The sequence below is a fragment of the Aphelocoma coerulescens genome, chromosome 2, assembly GCF_041296385.1.
Source record: "Aphelocoma coerulescens isolate FSJ_1873_10779 chromosome 2, UR_Acoe_1.0, whole genome shotgun sequence".
Lineage (NCBI taxonomy): Eukaryota > Metazoa > Chordata > Aves > Passeriformes > Corvidae > Aphelocoma > Aphelocoma coerulescens.
Genome location: NC_091015.1, coordinates 93,037,673 through 93,057,485, shown reverse-complemented (window position 1 = coordinate 93,057,485; position 19,813 = coordinate 93,037,673). Strand labels below are relative to the sequence as shown.

General features: G+C 36.7%; 1 protein-coding gene across 15 annotated transcripts in view; it reads right to left on the bottom strand.

Annotated features, from left to right (window-relative positions):
• SEMA5A (semaphorin 5A) overlaps positions 1-19,813 on the bottom strand; it is a 318,019-nt gene that overhangs the window by 143,701 nt on the left and 154,505 nt on the right. For all 15 annotated transcript variants that reach the window (XM_069004052.1, XM_069004056.1, XM_069004053.1 and 12 more), the window contains one exon: positions 1,263-1,325. In XM_069004052.1, the coding sequence (XP_068860153.1) occupies positions 1,263-1,325 (63 nt within the window). The remainder of the gene's footprint in view (positions 1-1,262; positions 1,326-19,813) is intronic.

The following is a 19,813-nucleotide window of genomic DNA, read 5'->3' as shown; positions in this document are numbered from 1 at the left end:
TTAGTTGCACATAGCATTCCTACCAGGATAGTTTCTACTGTATATGCCCCTTGATCAATGCATTGTGACATATTCTATTGACCCTTGAGAATATTCCCTTACTTCCAAGTATTGTCGTCTGATAGCTAAGGATAAAGGCTTGAGGGATATATTACATATTGAAGTATAAATTTTCTAGGGAGAAAAAACAACTTAGAAAATGAAACATTTGCTTAAAATATGAGGTTCCAAGAGTTCTTTCTTTGCTATACCTCACAGTATAACATGGCCCCGCATCTGAAGTGAGGCCATTCTTCCTCTTCAATCCAGAATGTACAGTCATACACTGCAATTTTATTTTCCAGCACTCAGTTAAAAAGGAGCTGGAAATTAACTGTTTAATGGGAGAAGTTAAAAAGTCAGTGATTAGATAACTACGCAGAAGAGATTCCTCCTCTATTAGATGACAGAACTTTCAGAACATGTTTTTGAAGCTTGGAGTTTTTTGAGTTTTGCACAACAGTAATGTATGCAACACATTCTACAGAATAAAAGCAAGTGTGATCTTTTGTACTTATCACTCTTGATGTGTTCTCCCTTTATGCTTTAACTGAATTAACTTTAACCATTGAACAGTACAACAATTAAAAACATAGATTGCATGCAATTCTAATTGCTTTTATAATTAATTTGATAACTAGCTTCACATTGGGACAGCCGCAGGTTCCATCTTAGCATTACGTTTACCTGTACTGAAAAATAGAAATTGCAGCTGGCCAGATAAAGAATTGGTTTTAAATACAAAAAAATGTATCAAGTTCAATTTCTAAGAAGTTATTGAATACAATATTATTTTCTTCATAGCACCAGTAGCTAGGAAATAAAAAAGTTAATAAAATTGCATCTTAAACACAGGGATATAAATTGAGAATTTTAAAAAGTAATTACACAGTTATTCAGGATTTACAGCACAGAGAATGAAGTGAGAACACAGTTCACTACATTTGACATGCCATGTTTAACCTTGGTGTCAAAACAGTAAATTGGTAGAAGCTAAAGTTCATGGTCATTTCAGACAAGAATCACGTGACTGTATCTCTCACCCCATGCTCCCTATGCTCTTCTTTATTTCTTTGCTTACACATCAGTGCCAGACTCATTTCCTGCATCTCTCTTCAGAAAGAGAGACAGTAAAAATGCATAAGGTAGAGATTTATAAACTGAATTACACCTGCTATTAACATAAAATTTTTATTAAAGCAGAACAGCTGTCTCATGCTTACCTTTGATTTGCCTTTACTGTAACAGGCTCTTTTAGTAGCTTCATCACATTGCCACTCCACTGCCTGCAACCAAAAGGAATTTGTTAGAAATGCAGGGAACACAGAAATATAAGCCCCAGACCTATTTAGGTCCATGTTTGTGTTATATGTTTCAGAGATACTGATGATTAGCTGTGGATGATCCTATCCATAAATGCCTCTTAGGAGTTTTCTCCTTCAAAATGTAGTTTTGCTGTTGAAGGTTTTTCATTATTTTAATCCAAAAGGAAGCTGGACAACATCATGACTCAGTGCATCAATCACTACAGCAGAAATAACCACAGTTACATTTGATACTATTTAGCCATTTTTTTGGTGAGTTGTATTAAGGTAAGCAGCTAGAGAAACACACAGAAAGGCTGAACCTCTTTCTCCAGAAGAGTTGGGCTGCATCACCACAGCATCTGATAAACCTTGTGCTGTGGGAAAGTGTGCCCTATTGCACTTTTTGAAGTATTAATCTCAAGCATCAAATGGAGATTTTGGTCTCTAAAGGAATGACTGCAGTACTAATCATAAGCATCCATTCAGAGAAAGAAGTAATGGGCAGAGACATACAAGACAACAGTGAAACAGTGCACTGCAAAGCAGAAGCAATTTATCCTCATTTTTTGAGCTGTCTCACTGCTTCAACAGATTTATGCCAGGACTGTAATGCCTGGTCTGCATTACTACAGTTTCACTGCATGAGTTAATTCCAGTTATTTCCATATTTAACATTCAGCAGCTATGACTTACAAACTTTACTGCTCAGTGGAGCAGGCTGCATGCTTGGTGTCAATGTGCCAATACATGTACATATTTGAATGCCTATATATGCTGTGTAGTCAAAGTGCATTTTAAATCAGCCTGCATTCTTCCACCTCAACAGTGCACATCCATATGTTCTTTAGATAAAAATGCCACAAAGCACTTCACAATTTATCATGAAGAATTGAGATTTCTGAAGCAACCACTGTTGCCTAATTATTGAAACCACAGACTTTTCATTTTTATTTGCAAGGAAATAATGAGAGACCATTTATCCAGATTTAATAAAGGAAATGTTTTGTACCTGTGTTTTAATGGAGACTGTATTAATAGCAAGCAGATTCTCCAATTAATAATAGGGTGAAAGCCTATTTAAATTAAGGGGGAAAATGCCTTCAGAGTATTTGTGTTTCAACAAGCCCAAGAATGAGAATTTTTCACTTCACTTCAAAAAAAAACTATTTATGAAAACTAATGTAATCACTTCTCTTCCTGCATCCTAAACCTGCCTACTTACAGCATTTGCTTTTGCAATGCTAAATGACTATGGTGTATTGGGGAATACATTGAAAACTTCTGAAACAATCCACTTGTGAATGACCCTAGAATTTATAACAAACTATATCTAGCAGCATGAAAGAAACCTCATACTGACTTAGAGAAAAAAGCAGCAATGACCTAACTCTTTTGATTCGGTAACGCAAAAAACCAATTCATGTCTGTAACAGAGATCATGGGACGACCAACTAAATTCCTAATCAAGTCATTAGGACACACTGAAGCTCCATGTTATGTGGCACTAGATACAAGTGCTGAATATATTATCTCTGAACAACACAAAAAATTTCAAATGCCTGGAGAAAGTCAAGAGTTAGTCACCAGGGGGAGGTCAGAGTAGAAAGAGAGCAAAATGTGGGTGCTTAAAAGGAAGGTTTGAAGGAAAGTTCTTGCCAAACCTGAACTGAGAATAATAGGTCAAACATGAACAGCAGGAAAAAGACTGCATTAAATACAAAATATTTATCAATTAATCAATTTTCAGTGAAAAAATACCCAGCTTTCAATTGGCTTTAAGTCCACAGTAAAAGTAATTTGAAAGGGAAGGATGTGAAATATTAAAACATTATGTAATAGTTCTGGACATCATAGTTAACAGGACATATGAGAATCCAAATAGAAGAAACTGCTACAACTAGATATAAATATATTTGTTTGCAAGTTAACCAAATGGCAAACTCTCTGGGAAAACCCTATGCATGACAACATCTGTCAAAAAGGAGTAATACTATGTGGACAAGAAATAAATGCAGACACACTGGTGACAAAGCTAAGTCCCATCTTTGAAATCAAGTGTACTTATAGTCCTATAGCCCTTGTTTCCACTGCTAGAGGAGATAATAATAGAGGAAGCTGCAAATGAAATATAGTACAAAGGCATCTGAAGAGAGCTGGGTAGTTCAATCTGTTGTGCTTTGGTCCCTAAGGCTCCCACATAGTTCAGTAATGCAGGCAAACATTTCTATACAGAGCTTGCTGCTTTCTTTTTACCTTCTAATCTTCAGGAAATTCAGGGGAGTTTCCCGCAAAGTGGAAATTTAGATATTCAACACAGTCTACTGCTTGTACACAGGAGGAAGACAGGTAGAAAACTCATCAAGCTAAATGTCATTTCAATGTGGGAAAAAAGGGAGAAAAACATGTCCTGAATCTTCAGCACACAAAGACAAAACAAAATGTCCCAACACAGTAATAACAATGTGGGTTTTGCCAGTAGAAGATTACAACTTGAAAATTTTCATTCTGAAAGACCAGATGGAAACATATGGATTGCATTATTCTAAAAAGCAAGTGCAAAACCATGTTTAAAGATGTTACTGTTATCCACTGCTTCCCTTAAATTGGCATATTTTCCTGCTTAATACTGATTGATGACATTTCCATGAAGTTCAAAGGAGGAGTGCAGATATGACATGCAAACCATGTTGGATATTTGATTCACTATGAAGGTCTATACAGCTAAGGTTTATCCTGTTAGGATATTTTCTTTTCTACTTTTCTTAACAAGAACTTTCAATTTTCACATGCAAAACACAGCTTGCAGCATTCAGTGTACTGGTTTTAATTAATATTGTAATGCTACTTAAGCTGGCAACAAAGTTCATTGAACCAAATTATAGACACAGAAGTTTGTTCACTCTGGGGAAAGAGTAAACACAGATTTGAAAGTCAGTGTCAGAGAAAGTAAGGACAGGTCATACACAGCTATTGCTACACATCTCTCCAAAGAACACAGCTGCAGAGGTTAAGGAGTAGGGTTTAAGGTGACACATCAATCTGTTTCTGATAGCAAGCTGACAATATTTACAATGACATGGCTTTTATAAATCCTGTGATCGATATGGTCTTTCAAGCACTTCTGTAAATTTAATGCCTTGACTTAGTGAGCACCTAATTTCCCAATCTTCTTCATAAATACATTCTCTTATACATAAATAAACCTTAATTATGTAATGTGTGATTTTTAACACTGTGAAAGTCAACGTGAGCAACTTTCAACTGCAGTTGAAAGATACAACTTGAACTTAACCCAGTGTACTCTGATGAGGATGTCACAGATCACTTTTGAACAGGTATTGTTTTCTTTGGTTAAAAAAATGCATGAACCACAAAGCTCCATACATATTTGACATAAAATCAGATTGAACAAAACCAAGGCTTTGGTGCACACTTAAGTCAAAGCTTGAACTCAAGTTTCAAAGGGATGGCAGGCAGCTTTTTGTAAAATTTCAATTGTAAATAACTGTATCAGTGTTTTAAACAGTGATGTATGGAAAGAACTTCAAAACTTCAGATGAAATCTCTCCTGGCATTTTAAAGGGGTAGTAGGAGGAGAGAAATTCCAGCCAGCAAAGAAAACAAATTCCAATTCGAGAATATATAATGAAACTATTATCTTCAAAATGAAGAAAATGTACATCCAACACCTATATATAAGATAAAATTACATTATTGAAATTAATAATATTCTTTGGAACAACAAATACATTTTAGTAACTTCTCTGGACGAACAATAAGAGTCTTGCTTAGAAGTTAAACTATTGTATCTTTAGAAAGTTAAACTAAATAACTGCAAAGAAATTAACTCCAACAAAAAAATGAAAGAAGACAATCTAATTTAAACTGATTTATCCAAATAGCTTTGAAGAACACTAAAAGAGAAATATGGAATGTGTAGAAACAGTAAATAATGTTCACAGAAGTAACTCTCAAGGGATTCTATTACATGCCCAACATGCAGCAACGAAGGAAGTCCCCAGGCAAGACATCTGGAGGTCCCTTCCGACCTAAATTATTATATAATTTTCCAGAAAATTAAAAAATACAATAGAAAAAAAAATAGAGCCCTAAGTACTTAACTTTAATAAAGACCCTTCCTATAATTCTAACTTTAATTAGTAAATGTAGACAGGAAATTCGAAGTTTGAACACAGTCAAGAAAGAACTGGCCAATTAGAATGATTTAAGTGAGAGATGTATTAGTTTTACTGACAGGGCACCAAAAAAAGTGTGGCTTTCACCTACAGTGAAAGCTGCACACATAACTGAGTACAATCAGACCTCCTGGGAGAACTATGCTCCCATAGCTACACAGATACTCAAAACATAGACAGGTAGACAGGTATGCATTCATATATATATTTATATATGAACTTTGAAGTGTAGAAACGGAATGTACTATTACATTTCATAGAGAAAGAAGTTAATTAGACAAGAACCAAGAAATGAACAGAACAGTATTCCAGACAGATGGTCCAGCACTTCTTAGGCAGATGGCTCTGCTAATTAGATACTGGCAAAAACAACATTAAAGAAGATGGTTTAATTACACAATGCCAAAAACTAACAACTACATGATATTTCTTTTTTTTTCTTTTTTTTTTTTCTTTTTTTCACTATCTGCTTGCTTTCATCTCTTGTATCATGTATTTAAACAATACTCTGGGGAGTTGGGGTATAATGGCAATAACCATAATAATATATGTCAACAAACGTGAATAATATTGCCTTACTGTTCACATCAAGTCCAGCAATGGAATGGCTTCAAAATGTTTTGGCTTGTTTGGTGAGGGTGTCTTACAGCCTGCCTAATTAGCTCTGTATGTTCGATTCCAAAAGCTGAATTTAAAGAGGCCATAAAGAAAGTGTCAGGATCGTAAACCCAAAGAAAGAATGTAGCCATGGAGCAGCACACCAGCAAGACATTAGTAGCAAATTAGCAGCCTCAGAGTTAGTGGTGGTTTTGATGGTTACCAGAAATTTTAAGGCCTGCTTTGGTATAATGACATCCTTGCTTCCAGCAAATATGTAAAGCCACTTAAGGAAGATTTATACCTCTCTCTACTTCACAGGAACCATTTTCCTTGTTTTCCACAGAGTCATGACCCCTCATCCTTGCAGCCATTGCTGCTGGAGCTGGCTATCTTGCCAATAGGCTCCTGACAAATATCTTTGGGGACTAGCACTCTCTGAGTGAAAAACTAGAGCAAAATATTAAAAAGGGGCTTCCTTTTAATATAGCTTTCCTTTTTGGCTCACAAAAAAAAAAAAAAAAAGGAAAAGCTGGTTTCTAAGGATTTAAGGCATCCTGGTTAGGCTTTCACATGAAGTGATAGGCCAGCATCTCATACAAGAAGTCCAGCACCATATGGACAACTTTACTAATTGGCCACGGTCACTGCATTATTTTGCCTCCAAGTTTTTTTGCCACATGTAACAGCCAATTTTCCTGGGAATAACATCATGTGTGTTTTCATTTGTTCAGAATCAGCTTTTACTGTTCATCCACAGTTAAAAAATTACAGTTTCTTATGAAAGCACAGAGAAATGTATGGAAATAAACATAAAATCATGCTTGAATTTTCCAGGTTTTGGAATTCAGTTAGAACTGAGATCCCCTGATAGATATATAACTCTGTACTTAAACCAAGTAATATCTGAACCTTTATATGGCTTCAAGGAACTGATGTCAACTTAATTTTATTCCAAATATACTAGCCTGAAGTATATAAAAAAGTGAGAAGTACCTACCCTGCCAATTCATGAAGCAACCAAAGTTTTAATCATCTGATTTTACTGACTGTGCAAGTAGTTGTTGAAAACTGCCAGAGCTAATATGATAAAAGAAAAAATCAACCTTATTAGAGAAGAATTCTATCAGAATTATCAGAGAAGAATTCAGAGTTACTAAGACTTTCGCAAACCCTCAGTGTTGGGCCACTCCATTGACTTGAATGACACAGGACTCTGCCCAAGACTGAACTTTCACAAATGCCAGCTACCCATCCACCTGTGCATTCCACTCTTTGTCTTCTGCAAGGAATTTCTAAATGTCACAAAATATCTACTTGCTTTACACGTAACAGACACAGTTGTATAGAGGAAAATAAAGTTCCAAACCTAGAAGCTAGCAACTCAAAACTTGAGTATGTTTGGAACTAGGATTTTCAATCCTGCTCCCAGAGAGTTATTAAAAAACCCAAAACTGTTGCACTGTGACTTTCAAAGTTTTTATTGCTCCAATCTGGCATTTTGAGGCTTTTACAGTTTTTATGGACATTTAAAATTGAATGCAGGATTGTGCTGAAGGGGTAAAACAACAAAATGTTCTTGCACTACCAAACTTGGCAGCCATTCAGCAGGTAGGAATGAGATTTCACAACACATCTTTAATGCACATTCTAAAATTGTACTACATATAGTAAATTTAATGTTTTGAATAAATTACATATGAATCCTTCAAGATTTAACATCTGTGCTACCACACTGAGTTTTGAAGTGTTTCCTGGTTTTTTTTTGCAAATAAGATTGATTTTAGTAGGTTAAAAATAACTGTTATTTACAATAATAAAAATATTTTTTTAAAGTTAACCTAAAAATGGTATCTCACAAGATGGCAAAGAGACAAAAGCTGTTGAAGGAACTTTAAAATATATATTTTTTCCATTAAATATGCAAAAAAAATCAAGATAAGAAGATTTTAGATTGATGAAAGCACAGAGGAAGTAGAATGCTAATGACAGAAGAAATGTAAGAACCACCAATTCATGCAGCTTGTCCAGTGAAAACCTAGTGAAAAAATACATGTTTTAACAGCATAGGGACACATATTCTACATCCTTCTGGTTAAATTAATTGCCTAGAAAGGTGATTGTGAAAATCAAGATTTGAGTTTTCTTCTTTGCATTCAAGGATAACACATAAATATTAAGACATCTAGAAAGTGGACGGGGCAAAACCGAACACGGTAAGAAAAAAAACCAACAAAAATTTCCAAAGAGTTGGCAACACAGTTCATGACAGCATAATTGATAGCTGACAAAGGGAAATATGGAATAAGGAAATTTCAATTGTTTACTTTGAAACAATTGGATTTAATTTGACAAATGCTAAAATAATATGAGAAACAAAATATCAAGAATGTGGAGAAGAATAAAAAGTAGAGAGACATGTAAATTAGTTTCATCAACATATAGATAATATCATGAGATGTAGAGTTGGACAAAAAAACCCCAGCAGGCTCAGAAAAATTCTCATTAGACACAAAATCCAAAAGATGTTTATTAAAATCAGAAATCTTGAACATATAGCTAATAGGAAAATCATTGGAGTGTAGCTACACTGCTACATTATACAGAAATCAAGGGTGAGAAAGACAAATAGGAGCCTCAGGACTAAGGAGTGTATCTGTTCAGAATATGAAAATGTCTTTAAGGGAACATCATGTACTCCAAACACAATGGAAGGAGCAGAGGGAGCCAGGGGGCCCGTAACCCAACTCCAAATCACAACTTCATCATGAAGACTTGAGATAACATTGAGGCTATGAAAAAGCCTGAACAAAAGTTCCTTTCTCTCTTGTTTTGACACAAGTGAATGGTCTGGGGCAATGTCAGTGCCACATGGAACTTTGCACCTCTAGGTTATATGTTGAACATCATTCAAGTTATTAATTAGTGGAGGTCAGTGACATCTAGCAACCTTGTAGTAGCAACATTAAATGAGTGGGTGATTTCTATCCAATTCCCTAAAGACAAACATTCAGATTCAAATTGGCCACTTTTGCAGAGACAATGGAACAGCTGCTTAAAGGGAAAACATACCCCTGTTACATATAAAAGGTGTTTACCTCATTCCACAGTGACAAGGAATCTTAGGAAAGCAGCCACTGAAACAATCACCATATCCTAATAATTCATCTGCAACTTTCCCCCTCCTATTTCCCTCCCTGCTTGCAGACTTGCAGTAAACTCTACTCAGCCTTTAGATTCAGAGGCCTTCAAGTGTTGAGATAAGTATCTCCTAAATTTCAGTGACACACAGAAATTTTAGTGAATATCTCATGCAGGGAGGCCAACTGAAAAATTTATTTCTGAAACAGCTGTGCAATGTTCTTCTACTCCTGTAGCCTCTTTTCCATATTTCTTGATTTAGAAACTCTTTGACTGCTACATTAGAAGAACAATATTGTACTTTGGTATTTTTCTTCCGATGTCACTGAAAGCTCAGTGAAAGTAACTATAAAAACATGATAAACAAAACTCATTCAACAGAATGCCCAGTGCAACTGGTAATAAGGCACTTCTATGCAGCCTTGGGGCTCTTATTTCCTTTTGCAAGATATCATCAGCTTTCCCCTTTCAAATTACACCTTATTAACAATTTGTCCCCTGATGGGTATGTTATAGCTCTTAGCTCTTTAACAGTGGTTTATTTTGGAAGCTAGTTTATAATTATAAACAGAAAGTTACAAAATCTATTACTAGGAATTATTTCTTAAAAATTCTCCTGTGCTTTTTCTGCTGAAAATCTTTTGAAGTCAGTGCTCCAAGTCCCAACGCTTTTACTAGAGCAAAGCACTCCAAAATCAGAGCGAGTTTTGTTTAAGAAGAACAGAAGAAAAGTGAGAAATTGTAAACATTTTCAATATCCACTACAGAAAAGGGGCGGCTTCTAAACAGTAGTTTAGAATAGGAAACCCCCTTAGAATATGTCTGAAACACTGAAAAACTTGAGAACTAGACCAAAGTCCACTCATTTTAGCTTTTACTGTGAATTGTGAAATGGGTTTGAAACTCAGATCAGGCTGTTCTGAAAGCACATCTACAAAACCTCAAAGTCAAAAAAATCCAAATAATCAAAATTAATTTTCTGTTGTAAGTGCAATGTATACAAAAATGAAGATATCTCAGTATTCTTGAGGGGAAAAAATAAAGGACAATCTTTATTTCTTCTAAAAAAAACCCCACAGAAAACAAACTGACCAACCAAAAAACAATAACCAAAATAAAAATAAAAATAATTAAAATAATTTTAGAAACAAATTACATCCCCCCTGCCTTCCCCCCAAAATACCCCAAAACAAAGCAAAAAAAACAGCCCAAAACCAAAACAACAAAAACCTTGGTTGTTCTGCATGGCAAAGGAAAGCGGGAGTAGAGACATCCTTTTGGCCTGGATGTTAACTGCAAATGAGAACCTACATAACCCTTTCCTCATGTGCAACAGAAGTTTCACATCAGCAACATAAGACTGGACAAAACCAATGCATTCTTTCCTACCCATGTTCCTAGAAACAGCACAATTTTTGGCTACATTCATCCAGACTATCAGGATTCTGTATTAAATGTGGCACTTTGAATTTGGATATTTTCAATCTTAAGCTGTCAGTTTCTGGAAAAAGCAGAGGGAAGGCAGGACAGAAACTGGAATGTGTGTACATTTAGAAAGCATGCTAGAATGTAGGCAGCTTGGCTGGCTGCCAGATGCCCACCCAGCTTCTTTCTCATGAATTCATTTTATTGACAATTAAGAATAGAGTCTGATAGTCAGAAACAGACATATCTAAAACACTTTCCCACCACAACCACGACCAGCTTTTCACAGGAACAAATTCATCCCTTCACTCTGGACTCTACCTCCTCCTCACCAGCCGCACAGGGGTATAGGGAACGGGGACCCACACTGTCACTCTGTCATCCCCACACTTTTCCCTACTCTATACAATCTTCATAGCTAGAGACGCTTTTCCTTTAAGCCAAAATGATTTCAAAAGTTGCAGTTCTGTTAGAAAACCATTCCCATTAATCCCACAAAAGCTATACTACAGTGAGATGCGGCAAATAAATTTCAATGTAAGTTGCATGCAAGCAAGGACCAGCCACTCCACTGAGAATCAGAAGAAACAAAACACCCTAAAAATTTTAATGTCATATCATTCCACATTGAAATTATTACATGGTTGTGTAGATGACAGAAATACATTACATACATGTATATATAAAATATATATATAATTTTTTAATTAAATGATTACACGTATGTTTGCCCATTTTTGCTTCCATTCTGCACTTTTTTGGCAATAGTTTGCATGCTGCTGTCTTCAAGTCACCTAAAATCCAGTGTGAATATCTTCATTCACAATGCTCTCCATTTGTCAGAAATCAGTTTGAGGGGAAAAAAAATGTTCTCACAGACACTTTAGCTCTTAAATTATTGATCCTGATGCATAACTTGTACCTTCTTTTGGTTTTATTCACTCTTCCAAAAATATGTCTGTTGCTATGCTTACACAACAGATTAGATCAGAGTGAAAATGAAGACTATCCATTAACACACATCGTATTTTTATGACTAATCAGTACACCTTTAGTAAAATAATCTGCTTCTTACTCTTAGTACTTCACAACTTTCTGAAACCTCCACCATTTAGACTGAAATCTTCCTCGGCTAGAGAGCGAAATACGATCAAAGTAAGCTTTTTTGTAAAAATGATAGTACCGAAAAATATTTTTTTTCAATTTTTTTTATTTGCAAAAATGTTCTGTCCCTTTATTCCATGCAAACAATCTCAAAGTGATTGGGGTGAAAATAAGATAACACAATAGGCAGGTTTTGAGAAGTTGTATTCTGTGCACAACTGGAAAAAACTTCTGATTTTACGAAGTTATTAGGGTAGCACAACAGAATTAAAACTTTGAATGTATGTGAGTTGGATCTCATATTTTTTTGCTCATTTTTCTGGGACAATTAAATGACATCTCAATAACTTTGTAGGGATGGTTGATGTCCTCAGGCAAGAAAACTCAATTGTTCAAAATAAATTCTTCTGCACATTAAAAAAAAAAATGCCCTTGGCAAGAATATTATGCATTCCCTAAAACATAAACTGCTAGAACTAGTAACAACAGCAACAGTAAAACCAGTAACAGCAATATTGAAGTGCATGAGTAAATGATACAAGAAAAAAGGTGTACCACAAAATGAGATGTCTGTATGCCTCATTTCAGAGCACCAACTTCCCCCCTCGCAGTTGGAACTAAGCAAAGCTCCATTGACAGAATAAGAAAAAACCTGAATTAAAATAATGCAAAATAAAAGCTATCATGTCAGTAATAAAAAATACAAAGAGCGAGAGGAAGACAAAAGGCTTTCTTTGCTAGTTTTCATCTTGTCTTACTCCACTGTCCCAAATCCACTGGCAACAAAGTGCTGCACTGGATTAATGGAAGTTAGAAATTAATTTTTTACTCATACATTAAATACCTTCCTTCTACACATACCCACGAACTCCTCTATAGCGGAACTAACTCAGCAAATTTGCTAACTAAATCAGCACATTTTAACTAGTCAGTCCATAACCCCCCACAGGTCTCCTAAGGTACACAGGAGCAACTTCTAGTATACAGTAATCATAGCATCAAAAACCACAAACTTGTCTCAATAAATGGAGTAATGCATTTGCCATAAATGTTTTTAAGCTCAATCTAAATTAAATGCAAAATCATATTCCACGTTGTGCTAGCTGAAAGTTATTTTCCAACACACATTATTTTTCTAGTATAGATGTAGCTTGTCATGTCTTACTGTCAAAAGAATGCTAATTTTCCAAATGGGATAAGCCAAGCAGGAATCTCAATCATTTGGCTCTTGTTCTTCGTTTAATGAAGAGAGATTGGTATCTTAAGAATCCTGGGGGGTTAATGCAAATGTTATGCAAGACAGAGAACAGACAACAATTCTGATTTGGTAACAGCCTGAACATACTTAAAATGCATGCTTGCAAATCCCTCCCACTGTCGCCACTACAATAACATCTTTTATTGAAGATTTGTCTATTTTAGGAGGTCAGTTCTCCACAAATGCTAATCTGTTCTGATTCAATTCCAAGCTGCAACATGCACTTGTATAAATCAAAACAACACAGAACAAACCAAAAATGTCCACAGGTTGGTTACTTTCTGTGCACAGGAGGCAAGTATCCTTTGCTGCACAGGGAGTACAGAGGGAACTTCTTTCATATCTTAGCAAAAGAAGTCAACACAATTTTTAATTTCTTTTCTAACATTGCAGGTTTCATGCATGCTCCTCAACCTAAACACCACAAGTGGAAGAAGACTGGATGAAGAGAGGGCACTAGCTAATACTAGAGGCAGTCACAAAGAGTAAATATGCCATATTTGGGCAGAGTATCTCACTACCACACATGAGTACGTGCCCTGGTGAGCAGACAGAATGAGCTCCCTTTGGTTTTTTCTGAGAAAATTACATGCTGCAATTGGGTTCACTCTAAACACCTACAAAGGGACAGGGAGCACCGAACTGTTGAAGAAGTAGACAAAGATATATAGGAATCTGTTGAGATGACCTCCAGGAACACTCCAGAACAGTACTATGCCCAAGAAAGATCATCCGGTGATATCATAGCAGGTGAGTGAGCAGAAGGAGAGGCAAATGATCCGATGCTGGGTTCTCTCCACCTACACTAATTTATGGGAGCAAAGATGCCAACAAAATAAAGTAAGGTACAGTAGAGATTTGATCATCACGTGTTTCACAACAGAAGCTGAGACACATTTAGAGGGATACATAGTCCATTATCTTCGAAGTTAATTATGGAAAGAAAGTAAGGATAGAAGCAGAAAGATAAAATGGAAAACCTGTCTCCAGTGGCCTGCTAGGAAGAGACTTGGGTACATAGATGGGCATCCTCTCCAGAGCAAAAGGTAGTTTCCCCAAACACATATTGTAAGGAGTGCTGTGAGGCCAGAGGGTGCAGTAGGAATGGCAGACTTCAGCTACCCTCAAAAAGTCTGGACAGGCATTACACTATATCCTGGCAGCAAGAGTAAACTTTTAGACACAAATCGAGATTTTTAAGAAGCAACTTAAAGTAAGGCTGAGTGAAAAAGCAGCTCGTAACTTTGCTCTGAGTAGCATGCAGGAATAGCACTGTAACAGCAACCATTAAGTACTTGGATACTACAGCATGTTTGCATCATGAAAGGGAACTTCAGGATGAAGCAATGTGATAAGAAGGAGCTAGGTCAGGCAGCTAAAAGTTAAATTTTTTCAGACAGCATTTAAGGATACCTATCTGGAGACTTAGGACAAATAAACACTACCTTGCAAAAAGGAAAAAAGAAAACGTGAGGCCAAGGGCAACTTGGAACAGATTAACAACAGGACAGAAGTAGTTAACAAAAGGAAGTAAGCATCTTTCAAAAAACTAAACCAGTGTCAAAATGAAGAAAATAAAGCACCTGATGCATAATTTACAAAAGTCATAATTATTACGAATAAGTCCTTCAAAGACATTAAAAGCAGGAATCTTGACAATTCAAAGAAGCAATAAAAGATCAAAGAAGTGATTAAGATAAAGCCACAAGGAAAAGCCCCCATATTCCTCCTCCTGCCCAAATTCATCATCACAGAGCTCAAGGAAGTTCTCATCCCAGAATGGGCAGGGCTGCTCATGAAAAACTGTCGTCTCAAATCATAGTGTTGTTACAAGAGGTTATAGAATACAGATAAAATGAAAAGCAAAACATTTTCAGCATTATTAGAATTTTAAAAGTAATTCAGAGATGAAAGTGCTGAACTATTAAACAGTGTTTCAGCTCACAACTGCTTTGGTACCTGAGGTCTGGAAAACAGAAAATATATATTTCTAAAATGGGCTCCAGGAAGATCCAAGAAACCATCAGTGCTGATGCCTGTGTCAAGCAAATTATCAAAAATTGCATAATAAGTAATAAAGAGAGTGAACAAACATGCAAGGCCACCTTGAAATTCAAACCACCCTGACTGCTGGGTGAAAACTGTCCAGAGCAACATCTCTGAGCCTACTGGCAAAGCCTGTGGAAGCCAAGCATTACTAAATGCAGAGGAAGATCAGAGTTAGGAGACATCTAAACTGAATATAACTAAACTAACTATACAAGTCTATGGGACCAGATTAGCATCTAAGTACTGAAGGAGTGGACTGAAGACGCTGCAAAATCATTATCAGATTTGAAAGGAAACAACCAGCATGAATCTGACAAGGAAAGATCACCCCTTACCAACATGATTGCCTTCTTGGATGAGAACAGTACCCACTGTTTTACCTTACCTTTAGCAATATCTTTGCCACTGTTTCCTGCAGTATCCTTAGAGCCTGGCTACTGAGATATTGACTGGGTTAACAGATGACAACAAAAGTGAAAAACTGTCTGAGTCACAAGGCTTGGAGGGCTGCATTCAGCAGCACAGAAACCAACTGGTCACCAGTTACCAGTCAGTTGAAGACTGATATTTGGGCCAATACCATTTCATGCCTTTATTAATAACCTAGACAATGGGACACAGTACACTCTCAGCAGTTTTGTAAATTACAGATTAGTCAGAGAATATGGGAGATCAAAACACTGGAGAGCTCAAAATGCTCCATTTTTTCAGAGGCACCTCAACAGACTGGGGAAATATGCTGAAGGGAGACACATCAAGCACTATAAAGGCCAAGTCCTGCATCTGGAATAGAATAAAAGCCTAAAAAAATCACTGTCTAGAAAAATAGATATGGATATGGACAAAGTATGATTAAAGGATATCCAGAAAACCAAACATTCTGTTTGGATTTTCAATATGTATTGGACAAGCTCTCTTACCAAAGGACCCTTAAAAACCTCTTCAAGAAAATCAGGGCATGAGGGAAGGTTCTTCAATAGAGAAAGAGATTAAAAAGTAGGTGGGTAGGTATATGGTCAATTTTCAGAGGGGAGGAGGTGAGTAGTTGAGATCCACAATAATCTATGGCAGAGCTCATAAATGGTGAACATATCCTTAGGTGATGCAGAAAAGTGGATGAACAGTGATGTGACAATACCTGCTAAACACACCAAGTTATGGAGATTAGCAAAGAACTGACTGCATAGAGTTCTAGGAAACCCTTATAAATCTGAATGGCTAGTTATATATATTGACTTTAATTCGCAGTTTTAATAAATGAAGTGTTGCACACCAGGAAAAACCTTATATAGAGAAATTATTTATTTTCATGTATTCATTGATGAGCTCTGAACTGAACATTACTATTCAAAAATAAAACCTTGAGTTAAAATAATAAAAAAAAATTAGGAAGAAATTGTAAGAAGTACAAAACACAGACAACAACCTTGTACCATGGAACAAATCCATTTACCCCCTTGTTTTGAACATTTTTTGCATTTCAGTCCCAACCCACAATTTCAAATTTGAATGTAAAACTAGGAAAGATGCATAGAAAAGGGACAAAAGACCTCCAGCTTTTTGTATTTTCTTTACAGAGTAGGATTAAATAGACTGATTCCTTAGGCTAGGAAAAAATGCACCTGAGGAGAGAGATAATAGACAGTTATACAGTCATGAGAAAGGTGCACAGAGAATATTGTTCACTGATTTTAAACAGTGAATTACAAGTGTATTCGTTGTTCTTTGAATTGTAAAGAACATTTAAGGATATAAACCCCAGAAGATCTTCATTCCCATAATGAGCTGCAGAACTCTCTTCCACAGGACAACAAAGATACAAAAATTAGTTAAATGTCACAGGGTGAAATTGATATGAAAATATCCCTCAGGGAAGTGAGGTCTTGATTAAATCTGCCCTGCTGGCAGTACATTATTCTATTTTGTGATACAAAACCTAATCAAACAGAGAAAATTGCTTAATTATTATTAAAATTTCTGCCATTGAGTGGTGTGATTTTGTTCCTGTGGTTACCTCACTTTGCAAATCCCCTGTGGCAGCTTAAGAGCTGACTGGATAAAAACCCATTCGAGACCCTACCTTCACCTCAGGCAGCTCCTGGGTTCCAATAGATGAGAAAATTTTCAAAGGAACTATCATTACAAGTTTAGGCTTTTCACAGGCACCTGCTGCAGGCTGGAGACAAGACAGTACAGCAGGTATGGTCTGACCCAGTACAGGAATTGATACAACCTTCTAATTATAACTCCAAATAGAGAGACATCACCCACTATTTATCATTATTTACTTCAAATTAGCAATAAACTTTCATCAAAATTATATATTTTGATGCTCTTTAAAAAGAAATTCACCAAAAATAAAAGAAAATCAAGCATAATTTATAATTAATATCACTAAAGCTATTCTTTATAGCAACGGAAATTATACGAAACACTTATCAAACAAGGACCAAGTCTGGGGTTTTTCCAAATTAAAATAATAAAATCAAGAATCGATATCCTACCTTAAGCCTAGACTACAACCCAAAGTGTGTTCTGTCTTTATTATAACATCCAGGTTCAGGCATTGCACACTGCCTGCTCTTTGCTCATGTGCTATTTATTTTACACTGAAAGCACTCTTCCAGTGACTTACAGCCTGTTGTGTCCTAGGCAGGTTGCAAGTCAGCACTCATGATCTTGTTACCTGAATCTGAGTATGTGTTTCTACCTCTGTTGCCCCCATTTCTGGACATTTCTTGCTAGAGGAATTTCCCTTGTGCAAAATTTTGCACGTTCTGCTCATATCCTTTTGCAAATTGCTTTCCCTGATTCAAAGCAGAGGGAAGAACGTCTAGAGATTGTTCTGCGTCCTGTCTGATAAATGAAAGTCCTGTTTTCCTGTTGCCTGGCTACGCTCTGTGTCCATGATGATGCCAGTGCAATAAACACATTCTTGCTATCAACACTGGCCTTTTTTAGTTTGCCACTCCTGCTAGGAGAAGTCAGGGAAATGTAATACAGCCACTGCTGACATTTAGATCTGGTTGGAACAGACTGTTGTTTGCAACTCAGGGAGGAAGAAAGGCCGAGGGTGAGATATGCTAGATGCTGTCCCATAAGGACAATAAGAAAAGATAGGAGTGAAAGAAGAGATTAGATTTTCCCATGGGTCTTGGGGGCCAGAGACTCCCAAAGTCTGGTCCGACTAGCAAAACCTGAGGTAAAGGCAGCACTGAGTGCCTTGGCCTTTTCCTTGCCATATGTCACCAGTTCCCCATGCCCATTTGGCAGTGGGACCACACTTGCTCCAGTCCCTATTTGGCTGCTGAGGTGCTTGTAGAATCCTCTGTTGCTCTTAACATCCCTTCCCAGATTTAACTCAAGGTCAACCTTAGCTCTCCTAAGCCTATCCTCACAAGATCAGACTCTACACTTCTCTCGGCTCACCAGCCCCATCTTTCATCTTTTGTAGAATTCCTTTTTATGTCTTTTGAGTTCAGTTAGGAACAGCTTGTTCCTTTCATGCTCTTCCAAACATGTTCATTTCTACTTGCCATTTTCAGTTGATTCATAGTAAAAATCCAGGTACACTACTTTCAGATATTAACCCAGGACAAGGTTAATTTTTGGCAGTAACTGGGAAGGGGAACGACTAGGACATGAGGTTATTTTATAGCATATCAGTCATAATCAGGGGCAGGGGACAGGGGCTCTCTTCCAGGGAGAAGGGAATCCTCACAGTCAAGAAAACGTGGTGGAGGGAGCCGTCTGGTATTGTCTATTTTTGGGGGGGTTTATTCGTGTGAATCAGTTCTTTTCTTATACCCTGTGTCATTACTATTGTTGCTGTTACTGTTTGGTTTCTTATCTCATTGCTGTTTCCAGTAAAATGTTATTTCAACCCATAATCTTTGCCTTTTGTAGCTCCATCTCTCAACTTCATCCTGCCACAGTGGGAAGCGGGAGGAGAAAACTGGGAAGAAAGACCAGCACATGGTTTGGGGAGTCTCGGTGGGGGCACTAAATTGGGAATTACCATTCCTAAATTATGATATCAGCAAGGAAGAAAAAAAAAAAATCCACTATTTCAAATTAGTAACCGAGGCTTTGGGTTTCAGTATTCACTTTCTCGTGCTCAAGTACCTTGTCACTGCAATGATTGCACTGAAGTGCCAGCCACCTGCCTCCACTTCCATAGCACTAGTGCAGGAATCACAATGCTCTGTTTCTGTTTAAGCCTTTGCTGTACCTTGTCCTCATCCCAGGTAATAAACAGGTTCACTGCCTCAAGGAACTATCTATGGACCTGCCAAGAAGAAGCATCATTTTGCCTGTAGATAGCAGGGACTTGATTTGTGTGAAACTGATGCCAAAGTCAGAGCTTTTAATTTCTCACAACAAATAATGAAAGTAACATCCTGTATTTCAAAGCACCCTCCAAATAAAAAAGGAAAGGCTTTGTTTCTGAGGTACATTTTGAAGATCAAAATATAATTTATTCCAGAAGGAAAAATCAAAATGCCTCATTCAAGAAATTTTAAAATATGCTGAGATTTTATGAAATAATCCCACATTCCCCTACTTTAATTACTACAGCTCACTTAGATACAGAATTCACCTTTTTTTATCATCAAAATGCTCCTCTAGCCTAAAAAATTATCAGGCTATAGCCTTCAGCTAGTTCTGAACCTTCCTATAATTGTCTTTTAACAATT